General features: G+C 37.8%; 1 protein-coding gene and 1 long non-coding RNA gene across 3 annotated transcripts in view; one reads left to right on the top strand and one right to left on the bottom strand.

The window, feature by feature from the left end:
* Positions 1-11,566, top strand: part of LOC107131648 (uncharacterized) — a 37,729-nt gene extending 26,163 nt beyond the window's left edge. For both annotated transcript variants that reach the window (XR_001494690.3, XR_003031797.2), the window contains exons 2-3: positions 5,781-5,938; positions 11,020-11,566. This is a non-coding gene — a long non-coding RNA (uncharacterized lncRNA). The remainder of the gene's footprint in view (positions 1-5,780; positions 5,939-11,019) is intronic.
* NEK10 (NIMA related kinase 10) overlaps positions 1-26,029 on the bottom strand; it is a 269,835-nt gene that overhangs the window by 42,111 nt on the left and 201,695 nt on the right. The window contains 3 exon segments of the mRNA XM_059879962.1: positions 6,750-6,850; positions 19,464-19,604; positions 19,704-19,741. Of these exon segments, the coding sequence (XP_059735945.1) occupies positions 6,750-6,850; positions 19,464-19,604; positions 19,704-19,741 (280 nt within the window).

Consider the following 26,029-nt stretch of genomic DNA (forward strand, 5'->3'; position numbering starts at 1 on the left):
GATTCTGGACCCCAAAATAAAGCCTGTCATGGTTTCCATTTTTTTCCCCATCTATTTGCCTTAAGAGTTTACAAACCCTGAAAACCTGAGTCCACTTGAGAAACACAGATTTGCCCTAAATTCTATTTAATCTGTCATCCTTGCCCCTAGGAATCAGAAGATCCAGATGAGAGGGTACAGATGGATCTAACTTCATCCATCACCACTGCTGGAAAAAAACAGTATGTTGCCCTGATGACAGTTAGTCCTGCATTTTCCATCTGAGGACAGCTCATTGCTATTCCTGACTACATCTCTGTATTCTTCTGGCAACAAGTATTGTTGCTAAGATGACAATCTAAAGGAGCTCCAACCAAACTAACAGTCTACTCTCTAGGAGACAGATGTTCCATTTTTAAAAAGTTGCAATATGCTCATTTTCAAAGCATTTATTTAACACAACAATCAAATTTTAACTATAGAGTTAAATCCAAACTTACATTGTCCACAAAGTTTCTACCTAAGCAATAACACATGAAGACTCCTGCTAACATATGTATTTCAGTCACCTTAATTGCTCAAAGATCAATTTTGGTTTTCAGCAATGGAAGTGAACCACTGATTTCATTCTCAGCTCACTGGTCTTAAGATTACTATCTCATTTTTTATGAAAACAGATGAAAAATCACTGGAGGCAGGGTAAGGATTCTAACATTGTGTCTCTAAAAATAGCTGCTTTTAGATTGTTTCCACAGATTTGTCTCCATGGAAATTGGGTAGGAAATGTCACCACCAGCCAAAAGTAAGCAGTTTCCCATTTAAAGTCACTTGTTGGTTGTCAGAAGGGACCTGGTTCTGCAATTCAGGGTGCTATCACAGCATAAGTCTGTGAGAGTTTGAGAGCCTAGTATATAAATACATGAACAAGAAGGGTTTTTTGGTTTGCTTTGTCAATTCAGTTTTACTTTCAGAAGTTTTCCTTTGCCATTACCAGAGGGGAAAAACTGATCCTGGTCTTCAACCTTCGGTGAATATGCGAGTGTAATGTTTAGTCTTTTATTTATCTCCTTTATTTGAAAGGCATTAAGTTTGGTAAGCACTGTAATTTAGTTTCCCAAAGAGTAATCATTCCTTACTATGTACAAAGTCATAAACTTTAAAGAATTCTGGAAGTACATTTTTACAATCACCATGGTTATATCTGAACTTGCAGCAAGGAATGGCATTTTGCCAAAAACATGAAATAATTTGTTATGCTGGAAGTGTAAGAGCATAATAATTAGGTGTTAATAATTGTTTCATTCTTGCATTAAAATACTTTGGAATCCAGTAAAGAAATAAAATATATCCATTTATTTATTTTTTTTGACCATGAAATTTGATTGATTATTATTTTTTGTACTTTACAATATAGTATTGGTTTTGCCATACATCAACATGAATCTGCCACAGGTGTAAATGTATTCCCCATCCTGAACCCCCCTCCCACCTCCCTCCCCATACCATCCCTGTGGGTCATCCCAGTGCACCAGCCCCAAGCATCCTGTATCATGTATTGAACCTGGACTGGCAATTCATTTCACATATGATATTATACATGTTTCAATGCCATTCTCCCAAATCATCCCACCCTCACCCTCTCCCACAGAGTCCAAAAGATTGTTCTATACATCTGTGTCTCTTTTTCTGTCTCACATACAAGGTTATCATTACCATCTTTCTAAATTCCATATATATGCGTTAGTATACTGTATTGGTGTTTTTCTTTCTGGCTTACTTCACTCTGTATAATAGGCTTCAGTTTCATCCACCTCATTAGAACTGATTCAAATGTATTCTTTTTAATGGCTAAGTAATACTCCATTGTGTATATGTACCACAGCTTTCTTTTCCATTCATCTGCTGATGGACATCTAGGTTGCTTCCATGTCCCGGCTATTATAAACAGTGCTGTGATGAACATTGGGGTACACATGTCTCTTTCAATTCTGGTTTCCTTGGTGTGTATGCCCAGCAGTGGGATTGCTGGATCATAAGGCAGTTCTATTTCCAGTTTTTTAAAGAATCTCCACACTGTTCTCCATAGTGGTTGTACTAGTTTGCATTCCCACCAACAGTGTAAGAGGGTTCCCTTTTCTCCACACCCTCTCCACCATTTATTGCTTGTAGACTTTTTGATAGCAGCCATTCTGACTGGCGTGAAATGGTACCTCATTGTGGTTTTGATTTGCATTTCTCTGATAATGAGTGATGTTGAGCATCTTTTCATGTGTTTGTTAGCCATCTGTATGTCTTCTTTGGAGAAATACCTGTTTAGGTCTTTGGCCCATTTTTTGGTTGGGTCATTTATTTTGATGGAATTGAGCTGCAGGAGTTGCTTGCATACTTTTGAGATTAATTCTTCGTCAGTTGCTTCATTTGCTATTATTTTCTCCCATTCTGAAGGCTGTCTTTTCACCTTGCTTAGAGTTTCTTTTGTTGTGCAGAAGCTTTTAATTTTAATTAAGTCCCATTTGTTTATTTTTGCTTTTATTTCCAATATTCTGGGAGGTGGGTCATAGAGGATCCTGCTGTGACTTATGTCGGAGACTGTTTTGCCTATGTTCTCCTCTAGGAGTTTTATAGTTTCTGGTCTCACATTTAGATTAATCCATTTTGAGTTTATTTTTGTGTATGGTATTAGAAAGTGTTCTAGTTTCATTCTTTTACAAGTGGTTGACCAGTTTTCCCAGCACCACTTGTTAAAGAGATTGTCTTTTCTCCATTGTATATTCTTGCCTCCTTTGTCAAAGATAAGGTGTTCATACGTGCGTGGATTTATCTCTGGGCTTTCTATTTTGTTCCATTGATCTATATTTCTGTCTTTGTGCCAGTACCATACTGTTTTGATGACTGCAGCTTTGTAGTATAGCCTGAAGTCAGGCAGGTTGATTCCTCCAGGTCCATTCTTCTTTCTCAAGATTGCTTTGGCTATTTGAGGTTTTTGTATTTCCGTACAAATTGTGAAATTATTTGTTCTAGCTCTGTGAAAAATACCATTGGTAGCTTGATAGGGATTGCATTGAATCTATAGATTGCTTTGGGTAGTATACTCATTTTCACTATATTGATTCTTCTGATCCATGAACACAGTATATTTCTCCATCTATTAGTGTCCTTTTTGATTTATTTCACCAGTGTTTTATAGTTTTATATATATATATGTCTTTTGTTTCTTTAGGTAGATATATTCCTAAGTATTTTATTTTTTTCATCGCAATGGTGAATGGAATTGTTTCCTTAATTTCTCTATTTTCTCATTGTTGGTGTATAGGAATGCAAGGGATTTCTGTGTGTTGATTTCATATCCTGCAAATTTACTATATTCATTGATTAGCTCTAGTAATTTTCTGGTGGAGTCTTTAGGGTTTTCTATGTAGAGGATCATGTCATCTGCAAACAGTGAGAGTTTTACTTCTTCTTTTCTAATCTGGATTCCTTTCATTTCTTTTTCTGCTCTGATTGCTGTGGCCAAAACTTCCAAAACTATATTGAATAGTAGTGGTGAGACTGGGCACCCTTGCCTTGTTCCTGATTTTAGGGGAAATGCTTTCAATTTTTCACCATTGAGGATAATGTTTGCTGTGGGTTTGTCATATATACTTTTATTATGTTGAGGTATGTTCCTTCTATGCCTGCTTTCTGGAGAGTTTTTATCATAAAGGGATGTTGAATTTTGTCAAAGGCTTTCTCTGCATCTATTGAGATAATCATATGGCTTTTATTTTTCCATTTGTTAATGTGGTGTATTACATTGATTGATTTGCAGATATTGAAGATTCCTTGCATCCATGGGATAAAGCCCACTTGGTCATGATGTATGATCTTTTTAGTGTGTTGTTGGATTCTGATTGCTAGAATTTTGTTAAGGATTTTTGCATCTATGTTCATCAGTGATATTGGCCTGTAGTTTTCTTTTTTTGTGGCATCTTTGTCAGGTTTTGGTATTAGGGTGATGGTGGCCTCATAGAATGAGTTTGGAAGTTTACCTTCCTCTGCAATTTTCTGGAAGAGTTTGAGTAGGACAGGTGTTAGCTGTTCTCTAAATTTTTGGTGGAATTCAGCTGTGAAGCTGTCTGGACCTGGGCTTTTGTTTGCTGGAAGATTTCTTATTACAGTTTCAATTTCAGTGCTTGTGATGGGTCTATTAAGATTTTCTATCTCTTCCTGGTTCAGTTTCGGAAAGTTGTACTTTTCTAAGAATTTGTCCATTTCTTCCAAGTTGTCCTGTCTTGATCATTTTTATATATTAATAATAAAAAACCTTTAAAGGTTTCATTATTTTTTATTTTTATTATTAATATATAAAAATGATCAAGACAGGCATATGGAAATTAAATTTCAAAGGATATATTTCTTAATTTGGTAGTGAATTGTTAAGGTAACCAAAAAGCTATTTGAAGTTATTTCCATAACACTACAGTTAAAAAAGCTTCCCCACATATTTATATCAGTATTTAAATGGAAATGTGTTTTTGAATATAATACCTTTACTCAATAGAGATATGGCAGAGTATATTTTGATTTATTAACCAATTTTCTTGCCCCTTCACCTACTTTCATTCAATCAGGTAGACAGTTTTGTGGGGTTGCATAAGGGAAAGGTTGTAGGCAGAAAATGGAAGAAAAAGTAATCAACTTTAGATTCTTAAGTCTCAAAAGGGTAGCCCTCAGGGTAACTGGAAAGAATACCAGATTTAGTTTAAAAGTGAACCAACCAAAAAATCCATAAAAAACAATTCAAACTTGATAGATAAGAGCCAGGCTACTCTCCAGGATGGGCAGAAGTCAAAGGAGGAACAGTGAGAAGCTGGAGGTTGGCAGGTTCCAAATAAGGGAGCCCCTCATAAAGCCCCCAGGCTAACTGTGCCAGTTGTCAGTTTGTTTACTCTCACTTCCAAATCCACCTTCTCTGCCCTGTTTGTGATACTGAAACATATATCCCTTGTCAGCTGGCTGGATGTTCAGATCTATCAGCAGAGGGCGCTAGTAGAGGATTCAGCCTGTCTTTCTGGTTCCAGTGATACTCCTCCCTTACCTTAGTTGGGCAGCACTGAATGGTCAGCAGGGAAGGGAACTTCAAGTGGTGCTAACCCTCAGCCAAATTCAGTGGCACCAACCCTGCAACCAGCTTTCTGAAGAGTTCCATGGAGCAGAACCTACCTCTGGCACCTCACCTGGTTCCATGGAGGGCAGTTCCTAGCATGTTATCCTTACATGCTGCTTTCCAGCAGGTCCAAAGCACAGAACCTCAGAACATTTCTCTGGGTTTTCCAGTAAGGTCTGAACCTCAGCCCAGGATAGGGTGTCCTCTTTCATTTTGTTCCTTTCTTGGGTGCTCTTACTTGGCCCTATAAATAGTGACTTCCCTATCTGCTCTTATGGTCTTTAAATTTCTCTTCCCCTCCTGAGTAGATGCTGCTGCTAAGTCACGTCCGTTGTGTCTGATTCCTTGCAACCCCATGGACTGTAGCCCACCAGGCTCCTCCGTCCATGGGATTTCCCAGGCAAGAGTACTGGAGTGGGTTGCCATTGCCTTCTCCACCTCAATAGATGATACGCTGTTATTATGAGTAATTCTTATATAAGTATTTAAGTGAAACCATCCCTGTTGAAATTATTGTGGTTTCTGTTCCCTGACTAGACTCTTAATGAAACAGATTTGGTTCCAGGATTGTCCAGGAGGAGCCACACAGATGGTATTTTGAAAACTGGTTTGATTGTACCCTTGGAACTGAGCCCACTGATGGGTTATTTGCCAGGAGGACACAAGATGCTAGTGATCCATGGCATGCAGTGCTGCTGCAGTTCACCACAGTCATCTGGATGAAGAGCCAACTGAAGGGAGCACCCTGGAAGCCTGAGCGACTGCTACATTTGATGATCAGGCAGTATGAAGACCACAAGGACGGGGAGGGAGGTGGGTCCTTCAGATGTACTGGAGCACTTACAGAGACAATGACAGGCTTGGGTCCTTTAACTGTCAGCTCAAATCATAGTCTAAGAGCCAGAAAGATTCCATGACAGCCCTAATAGAATGTACTTCTTGCTACCACAGCACTGGTATAGCTAATAATCAAACAGGAATCTAATTGAGTAGATTGCTGAGTTACAGTGTCAGCTGAATGCTCATTTCACCAAATTTCTCATGCAAAAGGTAAAAAAAAAAAAATTAGAATACTAAAACTCCAAGCAGGGACATGTTGTTGGACCCAGATAAAATTGACTATCTTGAAACTCAACTCACTCTGAGCTATCATTGCCAGTGGAAGTAGCTTTAAACCCTGCATCTGAGAAGACAAGCCTTCTTTTGCTTCAAAACTCTATACTAACCTCACCTAGGACAAATGAGGGCTAATACTTTTAAAAGAGATACTCATTCCTCTTAAGACCCACAATAGTGAGCTTTAAGTCAAGAACAAGGGTCATATCTCATATGACCCATCTCATATCACATTTCCTCTTTGGTAATGATGTGTACCAGTTCCCCTGGATATGGTATGATCCAGCGAAATATGATCCAGGGGAACTGGTACACATCATTACCAAAGAGGTAATAGCTTATACATTAAAAAAATAAAAAACTGCAAGATTTTGTTATTCCATATTAGTAGCAACCCAGAGAACATGCACAGGAGTGGATTCTAAAAGTGTCTCAAAGAGTTCTTTGGCAATATTAGCACCAAACTTGTACTTAAGATGAAAAGGAAATAAAAAGCTGGCACACTGACCTGAGTGATGTAGATGACTTTGTGCAGCTGGATTAGGATCTGCTGAATAGGATCACTGATCTGACGTACTTTCCTCTGTGACACAGCAATTCCTGCAGATGCTGTGGATAAAAAAATCTGCAGTTAGTGAAGACCCTGGTTTTCCCCTTCAAACACCATATTAATGGGAAAATGGGGTAAAATTCAGGGGGAAAAAAACAATTGAAGCAAAAACCCTCATCCTGCCAATGAAACATTATGTAGAGAGTTTGTAACACTTCAATATGTTATGATATTGGATGCATAATTCCTTCCTTCTACTTCTCAGACCCCTAAGTAACATGATGATGTTATTGATAACATCTGGAAGACTATTTATCACTTGGAAAATTTGCTTGCAATTACACCAGGCTGCCACTAGCAGTCAGTGGTGTATTGTATACTGTGTCCACTAAAAAGGTAGGCAGGCATCAGATATGTGCAGTTAAGAGACTATCACACTTTAAAATTTTTAATTCATTATAGCAAATAAAACTAATTTTATTAAAACTACCAAATTGCAAATACTGAATAGGTAATCTTACAAAGCAAACAAAAAAACTAATAAATTATAATTTGTAATATAATCAATGGTTTGAAAATTGTTATGAATTATAATTTTCACCTCCCTTCGGGTATCAGTAAGAGACATTCATAATGTATTCTGAGTTCTCATCATACAGCCACATCACTTTCACAGTCCTAGGCTAGCTTGGTGCCAAACTGCATATAAGCCACTTTCCCAGATTCACATGTCATAGGCACAAGTCCCACTCTTAACTTCAAGGAATGTAAAGCTATTTAAAAGAAAGGCCTCAACCTCCATGTTAGTCACAGGTCCCCTCTGCCTCCTCTCAACCTCAGATCCACAATGGAAGAAAAACCAGATAGGTGGATGTATACTATCCTCTCTCCCATCTTCTTGTTCTTTCCCTTCCTTGCTACAACCGGTAGCATGCTTTCTAAAATAATGCTTTTCTTCCCAAATTCTCATTTTTAAAGAAAAGTTCCAAAGACCTTCTTTTTTTACCTCAATGAAACCTTGAGTAGATGAAATTAAAGGTGAACACAATCATTGCTTTAGCAACAGCTAAGATTTTGAAAAATGATTCTTATATAAGTGCTTTCTTAGAAGGCTTAAATATTTTACCCTAAAAATTTATTTTCAGAACATTTATAGAGAAAATTTAATGTGGTCATTAAAAGATTCAATTTGTCTTACAATTAGCATATGAAAGTGTATATTTAGGAAACAAACTACAAAAAAAGAAAATATTCTTTTTCTTACGGGTGCTTTTACTGTGTTGAGAAATTCACACAAGAAATCATCTAGTTCTAATCCATCTACATATAATACCATTTAAATGTTTGAAATTAAAAGGATCTACCTCCTCTAGGAACTGTGTCTAACTTCTTGTAAACATGAGTTACTTGACCTTTCAGATGAGGCTTAATAAATTACCCTTTAGTGTAAAAATGTGAAGATAAACCAGAAAGAATTAAGGTAGTTCTGAAATAGAAAACAGAGAACTGGGCATATCTGCTTCAGCCTGCAGAGATGGCCAAGTATACATACATTATATTTTCTACAGTAATGTTTCTTTGCAGAAATAATTATTCTTTTAAAATAATTTTTTTTATTTTTTATAGTTTTATTTTTTAATTAATTTATTTTTTATTGAAGGATAATTGCTTTACAGAATTTTGCTGTTTTCTGTCAAACCTCAACATGAATCAGCCATAGGTATACATATATCCCCTCCCTTTTGAACCTCCCTCCTATCTCCCTCCCCACACCACCCCTGTAATTACTTGTTTGTCTAGACTGATATCTAAAACTTATGTAGTTTAGTTGATGTTTTATATCTGTGGCCATATATATAAAACAGAAATAGTTAGCTAGAATGCCTGCCTTCTGTACTACTCAATATGCAGTGCAACAATTTTTCTTTAAGACCCTTGGCCACTACTCTCTCAATCCCAGTAATTCCTTGAGTTTTGAAAATAGCTTTGATTTCTTACTCTCTAAAAAGTACATTTTAAAATGTATATTTACAGATGCCTATTATAAAATAGGCAGAAAATGTGCAATAACCTAAGTAATCACAGAAGAGACTCTAGAACCCCTGGGACCACCGTCCATCAGCCTTCTCCCCAGAGGCAACCTCTGATACCAGCTTGGTGCGTTGCCTTTCAGTTACTTTTCTATTTACATATTTCAGTGTGCACCTTCAGAGCAATATTTTTCAAACTATGGTTGAGTCCTGAATCAGTTTAATGAGCCAGGACCAGCTTTTGAAAAGTGGAAAGGAATGGCACGGAATAAAACAGGATAGAAAAATGTCAGAGTACTGCATGTAGTAAGGGTTCACTCAGTCTAGATATGAAATGTGTGCCTTCCTGAGGATCATTTCCAAAAAAAAACACTTTGAAAGCTACTATTGTAGAAAATCTATAGTGCTACCTCATGCTTTCTTTCCCTTTTTTTAAATAAATGGTGACACATTGTAAGTCTGGTTACAATTTTTATTCTGTCTTGGAGATTATTTCTTATCAAATATAGTTATATAATTTCTTATCAGTTATAGCTCATTTTTAATGACCACCATTGAACAGTACTACATGTTCTGCAGGCATGTTCTGTATGCATGCATACACTTCTGTCTTGATAGGGACTTAGTTTTCTTTCAACTTATTATGATGGTAAATGATGCTGCAGTGAATATATGTGTTCATACAGTGAATATATGTGTGTGTGCCTCACTGTGCATAGTGCAAGAGGTCTTTTAGTGTAAATGAGAAATTAAGTAGCTGGGCCCTTTGATACATATATTTGCAATTTTAACAAATACATGTTAAAGGAGCTGAATCAATTTGCACTCTAACCAGAAGAGAATCCACTTTTCTATCCCTTGATCAACACTATAGTCAAACTTTTCAATTTTACCATTGTGATTTTGTTTTGTTTTGTGTTTATCTCAATGCTGATGAGGTGCTGCACTTCTTTGGTGAATTTTCTGTTTCCCAAGTTTCTTTTTTCTTATTGATTTGTATATGCCCTTTACATTATCTGAATACTAATCCTTTCACTGTATTTTATATGTTATAAGTATTTTCCCCTAATCTGTTACTTCTGTTCAGTTTAAAGGGCAATTCCCAACCCCATCACCTAGACTAAAGACAGTCTCTCAAGGATATCTGCTGCTGTTATGCCATGACAAGTCAGGATTGCATGACCAGTTCAGCACTCTGGGTGCTCTGGCAGGGTTACTGAGATGTGAGTGATCACATGGGTTAGGACTGGGGAGAAGAAATAAATTTAAGGTTCATAATGATGGGAGTCTGACTATAACACTTGCAAACCCTCTTGATTTCCTGAACAACTTCAGCTAATCCTCGGTAGGATACTTTTTATTCCTCCTTTTCTACCTTATCAAATCATCACTGTTTTTTATATTCCCTATCCCAAAATATGTAGCCATTAGTAATTTTAGGAAAACAAAAATAATAAAAATCCAAATATATATCTTTAAAATTTTTATTCATTAGACATTAATAACTACCAACTTCATGGCAAACGTTAGTCATATAAAGCATCCTCCCTGTCTTTCAGATTAGCACGCTGAAAATACTATACTTAACTATTCACCAAAAATATAACACATATTTATATTGACAATTTTATTAAAAGAAATTTCCCTTAGAAAGAGATCATAGGTGGAATTCCCTGGTGGTTCAGTGGTTAGGAATCTATGTTCTGTCAAGGGCCTGGGTTTGTTCCCTGGTTGGGGAACTAAGATCCTGCATGCTACAGAATGTGGCCAGGAAAAAAAAAAAAAGATGCCATATAAACTGATCTTATGTCAATGTCAGTCATGCATAGTATGTTCATGATTCATACCTATATACTTCCTGCTGCAAAAGATAGAAAGCATTTGGTCTCATTAAAATTTAAATAAAATCAAAGTTTAAATTGGAACACTATTCCTTTTATGGTTTTATTAAAATAGGGAGCTGAATTAGTGTTTTAAAACTTAGGAGGAAACCACAAAATTCATTATAAGTGGCAATTTACTTAAAATGCCAAACAATAATATCTGCTAGCTCACTGTGTGGTGGACATGACACTGAACAGCTAAGTCTCCCCTCTGAGGTGGTGGTAGGAGGACCTGGAGAGGTGCTGGCAAGGGTTTCACACATGTCGTCTCATGTGGTCCTCGTAACTGTTCTGAACGGTGTCCTCATTTTACAGATAACTGAAATTAAGAAGAGTGTCCAACCAAGCCTGAAGAACTGGGACCTGCAATTAGATGGGCCCTAACTCTACACTTACTCAACTCTCCTAACTTGTTACCAGGAGACCATGAAACCATGGACCACGTAACCTAACACGTATGCTCCTTCCCACACCTGAAATACTACTTCTTTTCTTAAAAGGAGCTGCTATTTCTAACACGTTCTCATTGTACCTTTTAACATTTAATGGATCAAATATTTTTTAAAAGCAAGTACATGTAATAAATTGGAAACATTATGTCTTCATACCCTGTGCAGTGCACTATATCTGGTTTATTATCTCATGACACATTACAATAGTGAAGTTAGGGGCCCACTCCCGGTCCAGTCTACTGAAGTCACAATTCACAGCACAAGCTCTGAACCTCTTAGTTACTACAAAATGATCAAGAGATGGACTACACATATTCCCCAATTGACCAAGACATAGTATACTATTTTTCTGAATTTTCTCTGCTAAGAATCAGGGATTTTTGAACAACAGGGGAAGGGAAAGTTTACAGCAGGAGCTCCCTGAAAAAGTAAAAAAAAAAAAACAAAAAAAAACTATATATATATATATATATATATATATTAGGGCAGAGCCAAGATTACTGAGAGGGAAGACATGGAGTTTCTGTTGCCCTACAACTAGGATACTCACAAGATGCTGGTGGGGGGCCTCTGAAAACCAGACAGATGGGAGGAACCCACTAAGCAATCAGGTAGTATGTGAACGGGAGCAAAGAGGGGAGGAAAAGTGGAGGCCAGACAGGACTAGTGTGGCTGAGGAGTGACTGGGAGCACCCAGAGAGGCATGCTTGCCTCCAGGATGTTAACAGGGAGTAGAAAGGACCTTCAGAGGTTGTAGGATGAGGAGGGGGGAATGTGCTTGGCATTCCCTCCTGCCCACTTGGCCCCAGGGAGCTTGCACAGGCTTCAAGCCTGGTCCTATGCCCTTCAGGGACCTCTCTGCCCACGTGAGTACTGGGGATGTGAGAGGGAGTGGGAAGAAGGATGCAAGCCAAACTGGGGAGCCCTCAGGGGTCAGGAGAAGTGCCTGCTGCTCCCTTGCCCACTGAGCCCACGGGAGTCTCCTAAGGCCCTGGGACTGGCTCTCCAGCCTCTGGGGCCCTCTCTGCCCTTTAAGGTGCCTTTCACCCTACAGGACCTACTCTGCCTATGTAGGTCCTATGGGTGTGAGAGGAGGGGAGTATGAGGAAGAGCCAAGCCCTGGGGGAAGAGTCACTTGGGATTCAGAGGATCAGGGAACCTGCCTGGTATTCTACCCACTTGGCCCCAGGGAGCCTCCTGGGGCCCCAGGTGTGATCCTGCACACCCTAAGGCAGGAGAGACTGCAGAGTCCCCCTCAGCTAGGCTGAACCCAAGCCCCAACCCCCAACCAGGGCCTTTTCCAGCAGTGTAGGTCCTGAATCAGGACCCTGCCCCTGCCTAAAGCTAGCCTCCACATAAATCCAGCCCCTGCCTAAGCCCTGCCCCTCACAGCTGAGGTTTTTCTGTCTTTTTGTTGCTTTTGTCATTGTTTTGTTTTGTTTGGTTTGTTTTTTTTTGTTGTTCTTTGCCATTATCGAGTTCTGTTTTACCCTTCAGTGGTTCTTTTGTATATATTCTTCTTATTTTTTAATAAAATAACTGTTAATTTTCTGAATTCATTTTATTTTTTTTGTTGTTATTATTATGCTCCCTTTTTGGAGAAGGCAATGGCACCCCACTCCAGTACTCTTGCCTGGAGAATCCCATGGATGGGGGAGCCTGGTAGGCTGCAGTCCTTGGGGTCTCTAAGAGTTGGACACGACTGAGCGACTTCACTTTCACTTTTCACTTTCATGCATTGGAGAAGGAAATGGCACCCCACTCCAGTGTTCTTGCCTGGAGAATCCCAGGGACGGGGGAGCCTGGTAGGCTGCAGTCCTTGGGGTCTCTAAGAGTTGGACACGACTGAGCGACTTCACTTTCACTTTTCACTTTCATGCATTGGAGAAGGAAATGGCAACCCACTCCAGTGTTCTTGCCTGGAGAATCCCAGGAACAGGGGAGCCTGGTGGGCTGCCGTCTATGGGGTCACACAGAGTCGGACACGACTGAAGTAACTTAGCAGCAGCAGCATGCTCCCTTTTATTTTGTATGATCATTTATGATTTTTTCCTTCTTCGCTACTGGAGCTTAGTTTTACCCTCCAGTACTTGTTTTATATAGATTATTATTTTTCTGAATATATGTTAGTTTTCTAAATTTAATTTGTAATTATTTGCATTGCCCTGCTCCTTTTTTTGGCAGGCCCTGTGGCTTGCAAGATCCCACTTCACGGGCCAGAGATCAGGCCTGGGCTCCTGAGGTGGGAGAACTGAGTCAGAACCACTGGACTAACAGAGAACATCATGCCCCAGGGAATATTAATTGGGGTGATACTTAAGAATAAATTTACCTAAGAAAGCAAAAGATTTCAGAAGACTGAGAAAGCTTCAGTGTTCTCAGAAAACTATAAAACTCTGATGAAAGAAATCAAAGAGGACACAAACGGAGAGATATACCATATTCTTGGATTAAAAGAATCAATATAGTAAAGATGAATATACTACCCAAAGCAATCTACAAATTCACTGCAATTTCTATCAAATTGCCATGGCAATTCCACAAAATTGGAACAAAAAAATCTTACAGTTTGTATGGAAACACATAAGACCCCAAACAGCCAAAGTAACCTTGAGAAAGAAAAATGGAGCAGGAGGAATCAGTCTTCCTGACTTCAAACTTTACTAAAAAGCTACAGTAATCAAAATAGTATGGTACTGGCACAAAAACATAAATATAAACCAATGGTTCAGGATAGAAAGCCCAGATATAAACCCATGGACCTAAAATCACCTAGTCTACAACAAAGGAGGTAAGAATATACAATGGAGAAAAGACAGCCTCTTCAATAAGTGGTGCTGGGAAATCTAGACAGGTACATGTAAAAGAATGAAATTAGAATACTACCTAATATCATACATAAAATAAACTCAAAATGAATTAAAGACCTAAATGTAAGACTATAAAACTCTTGGAGGAAAACAAAGGAAAAACACTCTTTGACATAAATCACAGCAAGATCTTTTTTGAGCCACCTCCTGAAATAATGAAAATAAAAACAAAATAAACAACTGGGATCCAATTACCCTTAAAAACTTTTGCACAACAAAGGAAACCATAAGCAAGACAAAAAGACAAACCTCAGAATGGACAAAATATTTACAAACAAAGCCGTGGACAAAGGGTTAATCTCCAAAATATACAATCAGCTCATGGAGTTAAATATTTTAAAAAATAAAATTAAAAAATAGGCAGAAGATCTAAATAGACATTTCTCCAAAGAAGAAATATAGATGGCCAATAAACACAAGAAATGATGCTCAACATCACTAATTATCAGAGAAATACAAATCAAAACTACAATGAGGCACCAGTTCATACCAGCCAAAATGGCCATCATCAAAAAATCCACAAACATCAAACGCTGGAGAGGGTGTGGAGAAAAGGGAACTCTCTTACACTGTTGGTTGGAATGTAAATTGGTACAGCCACTGTGGAGAACAGTACGGCAATACCTTAAAAAACTAAACACAGAACTACCATATGATCCAGCAATCCCAAAACAGGCCATATACCCTAAGAAAACCACAACTCAAAAAGACACACGTACCCCAGTGTTCATCACAGCACTATTTACAATAGCCTGGACATGGAAGCAACCTAGATGTCCATTGACAGATGAATGGATAAAGATGTGGTACATATACACAATGGAATATTATTCAGTCATAAAAAGGAATGAAATTGGGTTAGTAGTAGGGATGTGGATGAACCTAGAGCCTGTCATACAGAGTGAAGTGAGTAAAAAAGAGAAAAATATCATATATTAATGCATATATGTGGAATCTAGAAAAATGGTGTTGATAAACCTATTTGCAGGGTAGGAACAGAGGCACAGACATGGAGAACAAAGCTGAATGTATGTGCCCTATGTTCGAACTATACTACAAAGCTACAGTAGTCAAAACAGTATGGTACTGGCACAAAAATAGACACATAGATCAATGGAACAGAGTAGAGAGCCCAGAAATAAACCTACACACATGTGGTCACCTAATCTATGACAAAGGAGGCAAGAATATAAAACGGGGAAAACAGAGTCTTTCAACAAATAGTTCTGGAAAAACTGGGCAGCTACATTTAAAACAAGATTAGAACATTTCCTCATACCATATACAAAAATAGGGCTTCCCTGGTGGCTCAGCTGGTAAAGAATCCACCTGAAATACAGGGGACCTGGGTTCGATCCCTGGGTTGGGAAGATCCCCTGCATAAGGGAAAGGCTACCCACTGCAGTATTCTGGCCTGGAGAATTCCAGGGACTGTATAGTCCATGGGGTCGCAAAGAGTCAGACACTACTGAGCGACTTTCACTCACTCACGATACAAAACTAAACACAAAATAGAGATTAAAGGCTTAAATGTAAAACTAGAAAGCATAAAATTAAAAGAAAACATAGGCAGTACACTCTGATACAGGCCTTAGAAATATTTTTTTGGATATGTCTTCTCAGACACAGCAAACATAGGCAAAAATAAACAAATCAGATTTAATCAAACTTAAAAGCTTTTGCACAGTGAATCAAACTATAGACAAAATGAAAAGACGAACTATTGAATGGGAGAAGATATTTGCAAAAGATATGTCTGATAAGGGGAATATCCAAAATAAATTGAAAACGCATACAATTCAATATAAAAAAGTTTAAAATGGACAGAGCACATTAATAGACATTTCTCCAAAGAAAACATACAGCTGGACAATGGAAACATAAAAAGATGCTCCAACTTGTTAATCATCAGGGAAATTCAGATCAAAACTATCATGAGAAATCAACTTTTACCTGTCAGAATGGCTATAGCCAAAAGACAACACATAAATGTTGGCAATGATGTGGAGAAAAGGGAACCCTAGTATACTGGTGGTGAGAGTGTAAATTGGTTCAGCCACTATGGGAAGCAGCACGGAATTTCCACAAAAATTAAAAATACAACTACCATATGACCCAGCAATCCCACTTCTGGTTACATATCTGAAGAAAACAAAAAAACACTAATTCAAAAAGATGTATGTACCCCAATGTTCATAGCAGCATCATTTACAATTGTCAAGGTGTGGAAGCAACCCAAGTGCCCACTGACAGATGAATGGATAAAAAATATATGGTGTGTATATATGCAATGGAATATTATTCATCCATAAAAAGGAATTAAATTCTGCCATTTTTCAGCAATGTGGATGGACCTAGAGAATATTATGCTTAGTGAAAAATGTCACACTGAGGAAGATAAATACTGTGTGTGTTTTCACTTATATATGGAATCTAAAAAATAAAGCATATGAATGCATAGAGCAAAACAGAAACAGATTCACAGAGAACAAACTATGCTTTAATATACTATATTTGTTCTTTTCTTTCTGACTTATTTCACTCCGTATATCAGACTCTTGGTTTATCCACCTCACTAGAATTGACTCAAATTCATTCATTTTTATGGCTGAGTAATATTGCATTCCAGTCCATTCTGAAGATCAGTCCTGGGTGTTCGTTGGAAGGCCTGGTGCTAAAGCTGAAACTCCAATACTCTGGCCACCTCATGCAAAGAGTTGACTCATTGGAAAAGACCCTGATGCTGAGAGGGATTGTGGGCAAGAGGATGAGATGGCTGGATGGCATCACCAACTCGATGGACTTGAGTTTGAGCAAATTCCGGGAGTTGGTGATGGACAGGGAGGCCTGGCATGCTGCAATTTATGGAGTCGCAAAGAGTTGGACATGACTGAGCGACTGAACTGAACTGAACTGAATATTGCATTGTGTATATGTACCACAACTCCTTTATCCATTCGTCTGTCATGGACATCTAGGTTGCTTCCATGCCCTGGCTATTACAAATAGTGCTGCAGTGAACATTGGGGTACATGTTGTCTTTTTGAAATGTGGTTTCTCCAGGGTATATGCCACTTACTTATATCTAATTGTACCTCTTAACCCCCTTCCCCTTTCACCTTTCCCTCTCCCTACTGGTAAACACTAGTCTGTTCTCTGTGAGTCTGTTTCTGTTGAGAAAGTAAATCAAATGAAAGAAATAGATATTTGGAAAATAGTAATACAGATAGTACTCAGAAATGGCCAAATTTGTACAGTGGTAATGTGTAAGTGAAAAAGGTTAGTAAAATAGAGCTAAAATAGTTAACATGCATACTTTGCATGTTATGCATGTTTATTCATTTATTCATTCCATGTTAATTACTGCTAATACTTTCGTCTACTGAGTACAAAAATTCCTAAGTTTTCAATTCTGTTGTCAAATTACTATTATTTAATCTAAGGAATATGTTATAAAATAAATTTTTTACAGAATCTAATTAGTACTAAAAAGCAGAACAAAAGGATTTTTAATAATAGTGTTGAAATGGCTTCATGGTTATTTGTTTTACAGGAGTTCAGAAGTGCATTAAATACTGCCATATGGCCACAATATGAGCCTAGAAGTTCACATTTTAAGAGTATGCTATCACATTCTAATACAGCCATTCGACACTCTAAAGTAATAGTTTTCACCCTTTGTTCTGCCATAGCAAATGGAAAATGATGCTCACATTCTAGATTTAGTCCTGGGAATATACCCAGGTTCTGACAAAATTCTCTCTTCTCTGACAGTTTTTTCCAGAACATTTAGGCAATACAGGACTATAGCTGTTGTTCATATACAGTGGAATGAATCCTCATTTGCACAAGAGGCAATCTAAGTGGGGCCTATACCAGTTGTTTGTCATTTGGCAAAGCAACCAATTAGTCCAAGAACACCTGCAACATTTAGAAAAGTATGACTTTTATAATATGCAGAAAAACCAGTCTGCATTAGACTAATAAAAATATGGTTTTTTCACTGTAATGTGGAATAACTCTTAGGTAATAACTCAAATTTTCTCCATATGCATTACTGTGTTCTATAATATTAGTCAAAACGATCATTCCTTTATAGGTAAACTTTAGCATTCATTGACAACACTTAAAATGCTATAGTATATTCTGTTTTAAATTTAAATGCATGAATTGGTAAATGTTTAAAAAGTAGATAGTATAACAAACTGTAGGTCTAAGAAATGTAATATATTACATGTTATCCATGCTAAAGAGTTTGTTTAAATATCCAGAGATCTGATTAATTTTGCAGACATAAAGTCAAGTCTTGAACTAACTAACTCAAAATACCCTTTAGGAAAAGTAATTCTTTTTATGAATCACAACTGAACTTCAAATTGCTTACATATGTATATGTTTTGCTCTCACTGTTTTAAAATTAATAACAATCATTTTAGCTTCATGGCTATATTATGAACTTACCTTGTACCAAAATAGCTGGAGTGGGGCATGGTCAACATAACATCTTAATAATGTTTTGGACACCTTAACAACAAAGTTATCTCTTTTCTGCATCTATGCTGATCATGTAATTGCCCCCAAACTGTCAATAAGTCTTCTAAAGCAAATTTAATAAATGTGGAGACACAGACTAGTATTACAGTAAATCAATTCACATCTCCTAAAAGTTCATATGTATTAACTCTACAAAAGAACACAAATTAAGGAAGTTAAAGTGAAAATAACTTTAAGCAATAATTCCAAATTAACCAAAGTAGTAAAACAGAACTTTATACTTGAGTCATATACATATGTTAAAAGCACAATCACTAAGTTTTTTTCCTGAATTATCCAGGTTTAGTTAAAAGCTTTACTGTTACTGTTGAACATTTGGTCCACTTTAATAGAAATTAGAAATGTTAAAACACACTCTTTTTTTCTCAAACAATTACTATAATCCATTATACTTTAAGAATTCATAATTTCTACCTTATTAGAGAAACAATTTGATATAACATTGCTTTAATCAAATACAAATAAGTAAAAAGAATTATCTGCATCAGAGTAAAGGAGATAGAAGAAAAGATATGCTTTACTCTCTTATATCGTATAGGTGCACAGCTTATAGAAATACGTATGTAAAACATAGTTACTATTTCTGGTAGTAGGTATGCACTGTTAGCTTCAAAATTTAACTGGCTAACATTCCTACCAAAGCAAAAACACAAACTTTAGAAAAATAGCTCATATATCTAATCAAATAAGTGAACACAGAAAGCACCTTGACACTGTTAATTTGCCAAACTATATATAATAATAATGGACAGATGAAACAAGATTCTCCTGTTGTTTGTACTAGAGCTGCCTCCCAAGCATCATTTGGGTATTCAGGCCCAACCACAATTCTGTGTTCACCCATTGTGTGCTTGAGACCAATGTTATCTAATATAAGTACTACCATGGTGTTTGAGACTGTGGAGAATCACAGTGGGAAGGCTGTGGGACTGCCACCCCGTCACTAACTCAGCCTCTACCTCCTTAACGTGGGCACTGAGCAGGAGGGGTGGCACTTTCAGAAGCAGGTCAAGAGGCAGCAAAGCTGAAGAAATAAAAGGGGGAAAGACATGAGACTGTAATACAAATTGCACTGAATTTCAGGGTGGCATGTGTGATGTTACTGCTGACAAAGCTAAATTACCTGGTCTCAGTCTGGATCCTATTCCACCAGTGAAGTCTCTGTAAGCAGAATGAGAAGGTTTATTCAACTTGGATTTGACTAACATTTATTGAAAGCTTATATCCCACTATGGTTTATAAAACCATATGAAAATATAGGTTTGTTTTTCCTAAAGATGTCCTCAAGAGTTTAATAAAGGGAGAAAAGAGACATAATTGAACCCAGAGCAGAGCTGACATTCTATGAGCAATGGAAGAACCTGGTTGCATTACAGTTGTTCATGAGCTCTAAGAATAATTATAAGCCTAAATCTTAGGCTTGAATGATTTTCTTGTCACATTTAAAATCAAAATACTTGAACTACCCTGGTGGCTCAGTGGTAAAGAATCTTCCTGACATACAAGAGACATAGTTTTGATATCTGATCCAGGAAGATCCCACATGACTTGCAGCAACGAAGCCCTTGTGCCACAACTATTGAGCCTGTGCTCTGGAGCCTGGGAATCACAACTACTGAGCCTGTGTGCCGCGACCACTGAAGCCGATGTGCTTTAGAGCCCATGCTCTGCAATGAGAGAAGCCATTGCAGTGAGAAGCCTGTGCACCGCAACTAGAGAGCAGCCCCAGCTCGCCCCAACTAGAGATAAGCCCGCACAGCAAGGAAGACTCAGAACAGCCAAAAATAGATTAAAAAATAAAATAAAAAATACTTATTTTGTATGAAAAAGAAATAGCATTTAAAATTTTATATGTAGTATGTTCCATGCTTTATTCCTGCTGTCTTAAAGAAGAAACTATAACTCTTCCTATGAAATGAGATAATTTTTACATTTAAGAAGATTATATTTTTCCTTATTTTCTCAGCATTATTACCATCACTTTTTTGCCCTATTCTAAAACTTAGGATTTCCTTATCATTATGCAAGTTCGTCTCAGGACCTTTCCCCCAGTGGAAGAGTCATTAGACCCTACTGAGGACAGCCATAAATAACCTTCAATCTTGTTTTATCTACTAGAATCTAGAGAGACAAGTTCATAACATTTTTTTTTTTAAGAAATAAGAAATATCTATCAGATCAGATCAGATCAGTCGCTCAGTCATGTCCAACTCTGCGACCCCATGAATCACAGCACGCCAGGCCTCCCTGTCCATCACCAACCTGACAAATTATAAGAACCATACTTTACTGCAACACAACCAAAGTACATCAAACATCCTCTATGTTTAAGGCACATGATAGGTGTTTACTAGGTGGGAACTGATATAGGGACTCAGACACAAATAAACATGACTGATAATTCTATTACCCCAACCCTTTCACTACAGTCACAGAAATTTTGATACGTACATGCAACACATACCCAAGTTATCAAGCCTAGCAAATTTGGCACTCATTCACCCACCACTCAACTTAATTACTAGAATAATATCAAAATGTGTGCATCTAACTGTGAATTCCTTCCCTCTCCATTTCCATCTTCCAATCCCCCACCAATCCACTCCTCTCTTGATCCTATTTATTTTTTCTGTCCCATTCCAGCCCATATTTCCAGACCCTTGAAAATTAAATGAAATTCATCAGTTTTACATAGGTAATACATTCTTTTTACACCTGGAATAAGGTCATGTGTTTACATAAGGAAAAGGGATGATCCCTGCCTCATATTTTCAAAGAGGGGCATAATCTTAGCAGTGTCCATATAAGTGTGGGCAGAAGCCTCAGGATTGAGCAGAGGGGTAGAACGTCTGTTCCAGCAAATCATTCCCTTGCATACAGGTTACTCCTCAGCAAGGGCAAACGCATAGCCCACACCATAATCTTCTAGACAAGCCCAGCACTGTCCAACAGAAATATGCAAACTACAAACATAAGTCTAAATATTCTGGCAGCCACAGTTTTAAGAAGTAGAAAGAAAAAAGTGAAATTAATAACATTTTAAACTAAAATAACCAAAATATTATTTCAACATGTACTAAATATAAATATTAATATAATTTTTAAAATTTAAATGAAATTTAAAATTCTCAGGACATACAGGCTACCTGGTCCCAGGGCAGAGCCTAAGAGTGGCAGCAGTGGCCATTGCTAGCACTTACTCAAGAAGCATCAGAAGTTTCCTGGATTCTGATGGGGATGCTCTACCACAGCTAACCTCTGACACACCCCACGAGTCCACACAGCTCTCTGCTAGCCCAGCAGAGCTGTTCCACAAATGTGTAGGGGGTGGTGGCAGAGGCAGGGAGAAATGATCGGCTATGAAAAACAAAGGGGGCTTACATCTGAGTCAGTATCCGACTGGAGCTGCAGATGCTTACATGGTCAGTGCATTAGATCTCTGTCAATGTACAGACCACACTTGTTTTAGCACCCCATGCCACTGAAGCAAATGTCTTGGTGCATGGAAGAGGGGGCGGAAATCCACTTAAAGGGGATAGAGCTAGCTTCTTCCCTGGTAATTTAAAAGCAGACCTCACCTCTAACAGGGCAGTGATGGCCACTGGGCAGAGAGGAAGTCCTGCCTCAGATCTGGTGCCAAGTCTAGCCCCTCCATCTCTAGCACCACTGCCTATCAAGGGGATAGCTTCCAGCACATCCCGAGGAAAGGTATAACTGGCATCCACCTCAAATCCAGATCACCCATCAGAGGCAGGTACAAGGCACACATAGTATGCAGAGGGATGCTCCCACATAAAAACAGCCATTTCAAGACTGCAGTGGACAACTGTTTCACCTAAAGTAATAGAGACAGAGAAAGCTAAATAAAAAGAACTACTGTCAACTGAAAAAGCAAAAGAAAACCCCTGAAAAATAATGAAACAGAAATAAACAATTTACCACAAGAGAACTTAAAACATGATTAATAACAAACTTAATAAAGGAAAAGAACTGATCTCAACAATGAACATTTTAAAATATTAAAAAAAGACCCAATCAGAAACTTGCAGGATACAAGGTCAATACACAGAAATCACTTGCATTCCTGTATACTAACAATGAAAAATCAGAAAGAGAAATTAAGGAATCAACTCCATTCACGATTGCAACAGAAAGAATAAAATATCTAGGAGTAAACCTACCTAAGGAGACAAAAGAACGGTATGCAGAAAATTAAAGACACTGGTGAAAGAAATCAAAGACAACATAAACAGATGGAGAGATATTTCATGTTCTTGGGTAGGAAGAATCAATACTGTGAAAATGACTACACTACCAAATACAATCTACGGATTCAATGCAATCCTTATCAAATTACCAATGGCAATTTTCACAGAACTAGAACAAAAAATTTCACAATGCATATGGAAACACAAAAGATCCTGAATACCCAAAGCAGTCTTGAGAAAGAAGAATGGAGCTGGAGGAATCAACCTTCCTGCCTTCAGACTATACTACAAAACTACAGTCATCAAGACAGTATGGTACTGGAACCAAAACAGAAGTATAGACCAATGGAACAAGATAGAAAGCCCAGAGATAAACCTACCCCTCTATGGGTAGCTTATTTTCAACAAAGGAGGCAAGAATATACAATGGGGCAAAGATAGCCTTTCAATAAGTGGTGCTGGGAAAACTGGACATATGCATGTAAAAGAATGAAATTAGAACACTTTCTAAAACCATACAGAAAGATAAACTCAAAATGGATTAAAGACCTAAACGTAAGATCAGAAACTAAAAAACTCTTAGAGAAAAACATTGGCAGAACACTCGATGACAGAAATCAAAGCAAAATCCTCTATGACCCACCTCCTAGAGTAATGGAAATAAAATAAAAAATAAACAAGTGGGACCTAATTAAACCTAAAAGCTTTTGCACAGCAAAGGAACCTACAAACAAGGTGAAAAGACAACCCTCATAATTGGAGAAAATAATAGCAAAGGAAAGAACTGGCAAAGAATCAGTCTACAAAATATATAAGCAATTCATACAACTCAATACCAAAAAAACAAACAACCCAATAAAAAAGTGGGGAAAAGACCTAAACAGACATTTCTTCAAAGAAGACATTCAGATACCTAATAAACACATGAAAAGATGCTCAACATTGCTTATTATTAGAGAAATACAAATCAAAACTACAAAGAGATACCACCTCACACTACTCAGAATTGCCATCATCAAAAAGTCTACAAACAATAAATGCTGGAGAGGATGTGGCGAAAAGGGAATTCTCTTGCATTGCTGGTGGGAATGTAAACCAATACAGCCACAAAACCACTATATGACCCAGCAATCCCACTACTAGGCATATACCCTGAGGAAACCAAAATTGAAAAAGACACAAGTACCCCAATGTTCATTGCAGCACTGTCTACAATAGCTAGAACATTGAAGCAATGTAGATGTCCATTGACAGATGAATGGATAGAGAAGCTGAGATACATATATACAATGGAATATTACTCAGCCATAAAAAGGAAAGCATTTCAGTCAGTTCTAATGAGGTGGATGAACATAGAGCCTATTATACAGTGAAGTAAGTCAGAAGGAGAAATATAAATATCACATATTACCACATATATAAGGAATATAGAAAGATGGCACTGATGAATTTATTTGCACAGCAGATCATAAACTCCTTATTGCCAAATTCAGACTTAAGTTGAAGAAAGTAGGGAAAACCACTGGACCATTCAGGTATGGCCTAAATCAAATCCCTTATGACCTATACAGTGGAAGTGAGAAATAGATTTTTAAGGGACTAGATCTGATAGATTGTGTCCATAGTGCCTGATGAACTATGGATGGAGGTTCGTGACATTGTACAGGAGACAGGAATCAGGACCATTCTCAAGAAAAAGAGATACAAAAAGAAAAATGGCTGCTTGAGGATGCCTTACAAATAGCTGTGAAAAGAAGAGAAGCAAAAAGCAAAGGAGAAAAAGAAAGATATACCCATTTGAATGCAGAGTTCCAGAGAATAGCAAGGAGACATAAGAAAGCCTTCCTCAGTGGTCAATGCAAAGAAATAGAGGAAAACATAGAATGGGAAAGACTAGAGATCTTTTCAAGAAAATTAGAGATACCAAGGGAACATTTCATGCAAAGATGGGCACAATAAAGGACAGAAATGGTATGGACCTAACAGAAGCAGAAGATATTAAGGACAAGTGGCAAGAATACATAGAAGAACTGGACAAAAAAGATTTTCATGGTCCAGATAATCACAATGGTGTGATCACTCACACTCACCTAGAGCCAGACATTCTGGAATGTGAAGTCAAGTGGGCCTTAGAAAGCATCACTACGAGCAAAGCTAGTGGAGGTGATAGAATTCCAGCTGAACTATTTGAAATCCTAAAAGATGATGCTGTGAAAGTGCTGCACTCAATATGCCAGCAAATTTGGAAAACTCAGCAGTGGCCACAGGACGGGAAAAGGTCAGTTTTCATTCCAATCCCAAAGAAAGGCAATGCCAAAGAATGCTCAAACTGCCGCACAATTGCACTCATCTCACATGCTAGTAAAGTAACACTCAAATTCTCCAAGCCAGGCTTCAGCAATACGTGAACTGTGAACTTCCAGATGTTCAAGCTGATTTTAAAAAAAGCAGAGGAACCAGAGATCAAATTGCCAACATCTGCTGGATCATAGAAAAAGCAAGAGAGTTCCAGGAAACATCTATTTCTGCTTTATTGACTATGTCAAAGCCTTTGACTATGTGGATCACAATAAACTGTGGTAAATTCATCAAGAGATGGGAATACCAGACCACCTGACCTGCCTCTTGAGAAACCTGTATGTGTCAGGAAGCAACAGTTAGAACTGGACATGGAACAACAGACTGGTTCCAAATAGGAAAAGGAGTACGTCAAGGCTGTATATTGTCACCCTGCTTATTTAACTTACATGCAGAGTACATCATGAGAAATGCTGGGCTAGAGGAAGCACAAGCTGGAATCAAGATTGCCAGGAGAAATAATCAATAACCTCAGATATGCAGATGACACCACCCTTATGGCAGAAAGTGAAGAGGAACTAAAAAGCCTCTTGATGAAAGTGAAAGAGGAGAATGAAAAAGTTGGCTTAAAGCTCAACATTCAGAAAACTAAGATCATGGCATCTGGTCCCATCACTTCATGGCAAATAGATGGGGAAATAGTGGAAACAGTGGCTGACTTCATTTTTCTGGGCTCCAAAATCACTGCCAATGGTGACTGCAGCCAGGAAATTAAGATGCTTACTCCTTGGAAGGAAAACTATGACCAACCTAGACAGCATATTAAAAAGCAGAGAAATTACTTTGTAAATAAAGGTCCACCTAGTCAGTTTTTCCAGTAGTCATGTATGGAAGTGAGAGTTGGACTATAAAGAAACCTGAGCGCCAAAGAATTGATGCTTTT

The sequence above is a fragment of the Bos taurus genome, chromosome 22 (genome assembly GCF_002263795.3).
Source record: "Bos taurus isolate L1 Dominette 01449 registration number 42190680 breed Hereford chromosome 22, ARS-UCD2.0, whole genome shotgun sequence".
In the NCBI taxonomy this organism is placed as follows: domain Eukaryota; kingdom Metazoa; phylum Chordata; class Mammalia; order Artiodactyla; family Bovidae; genus Bos; species Bos taurus.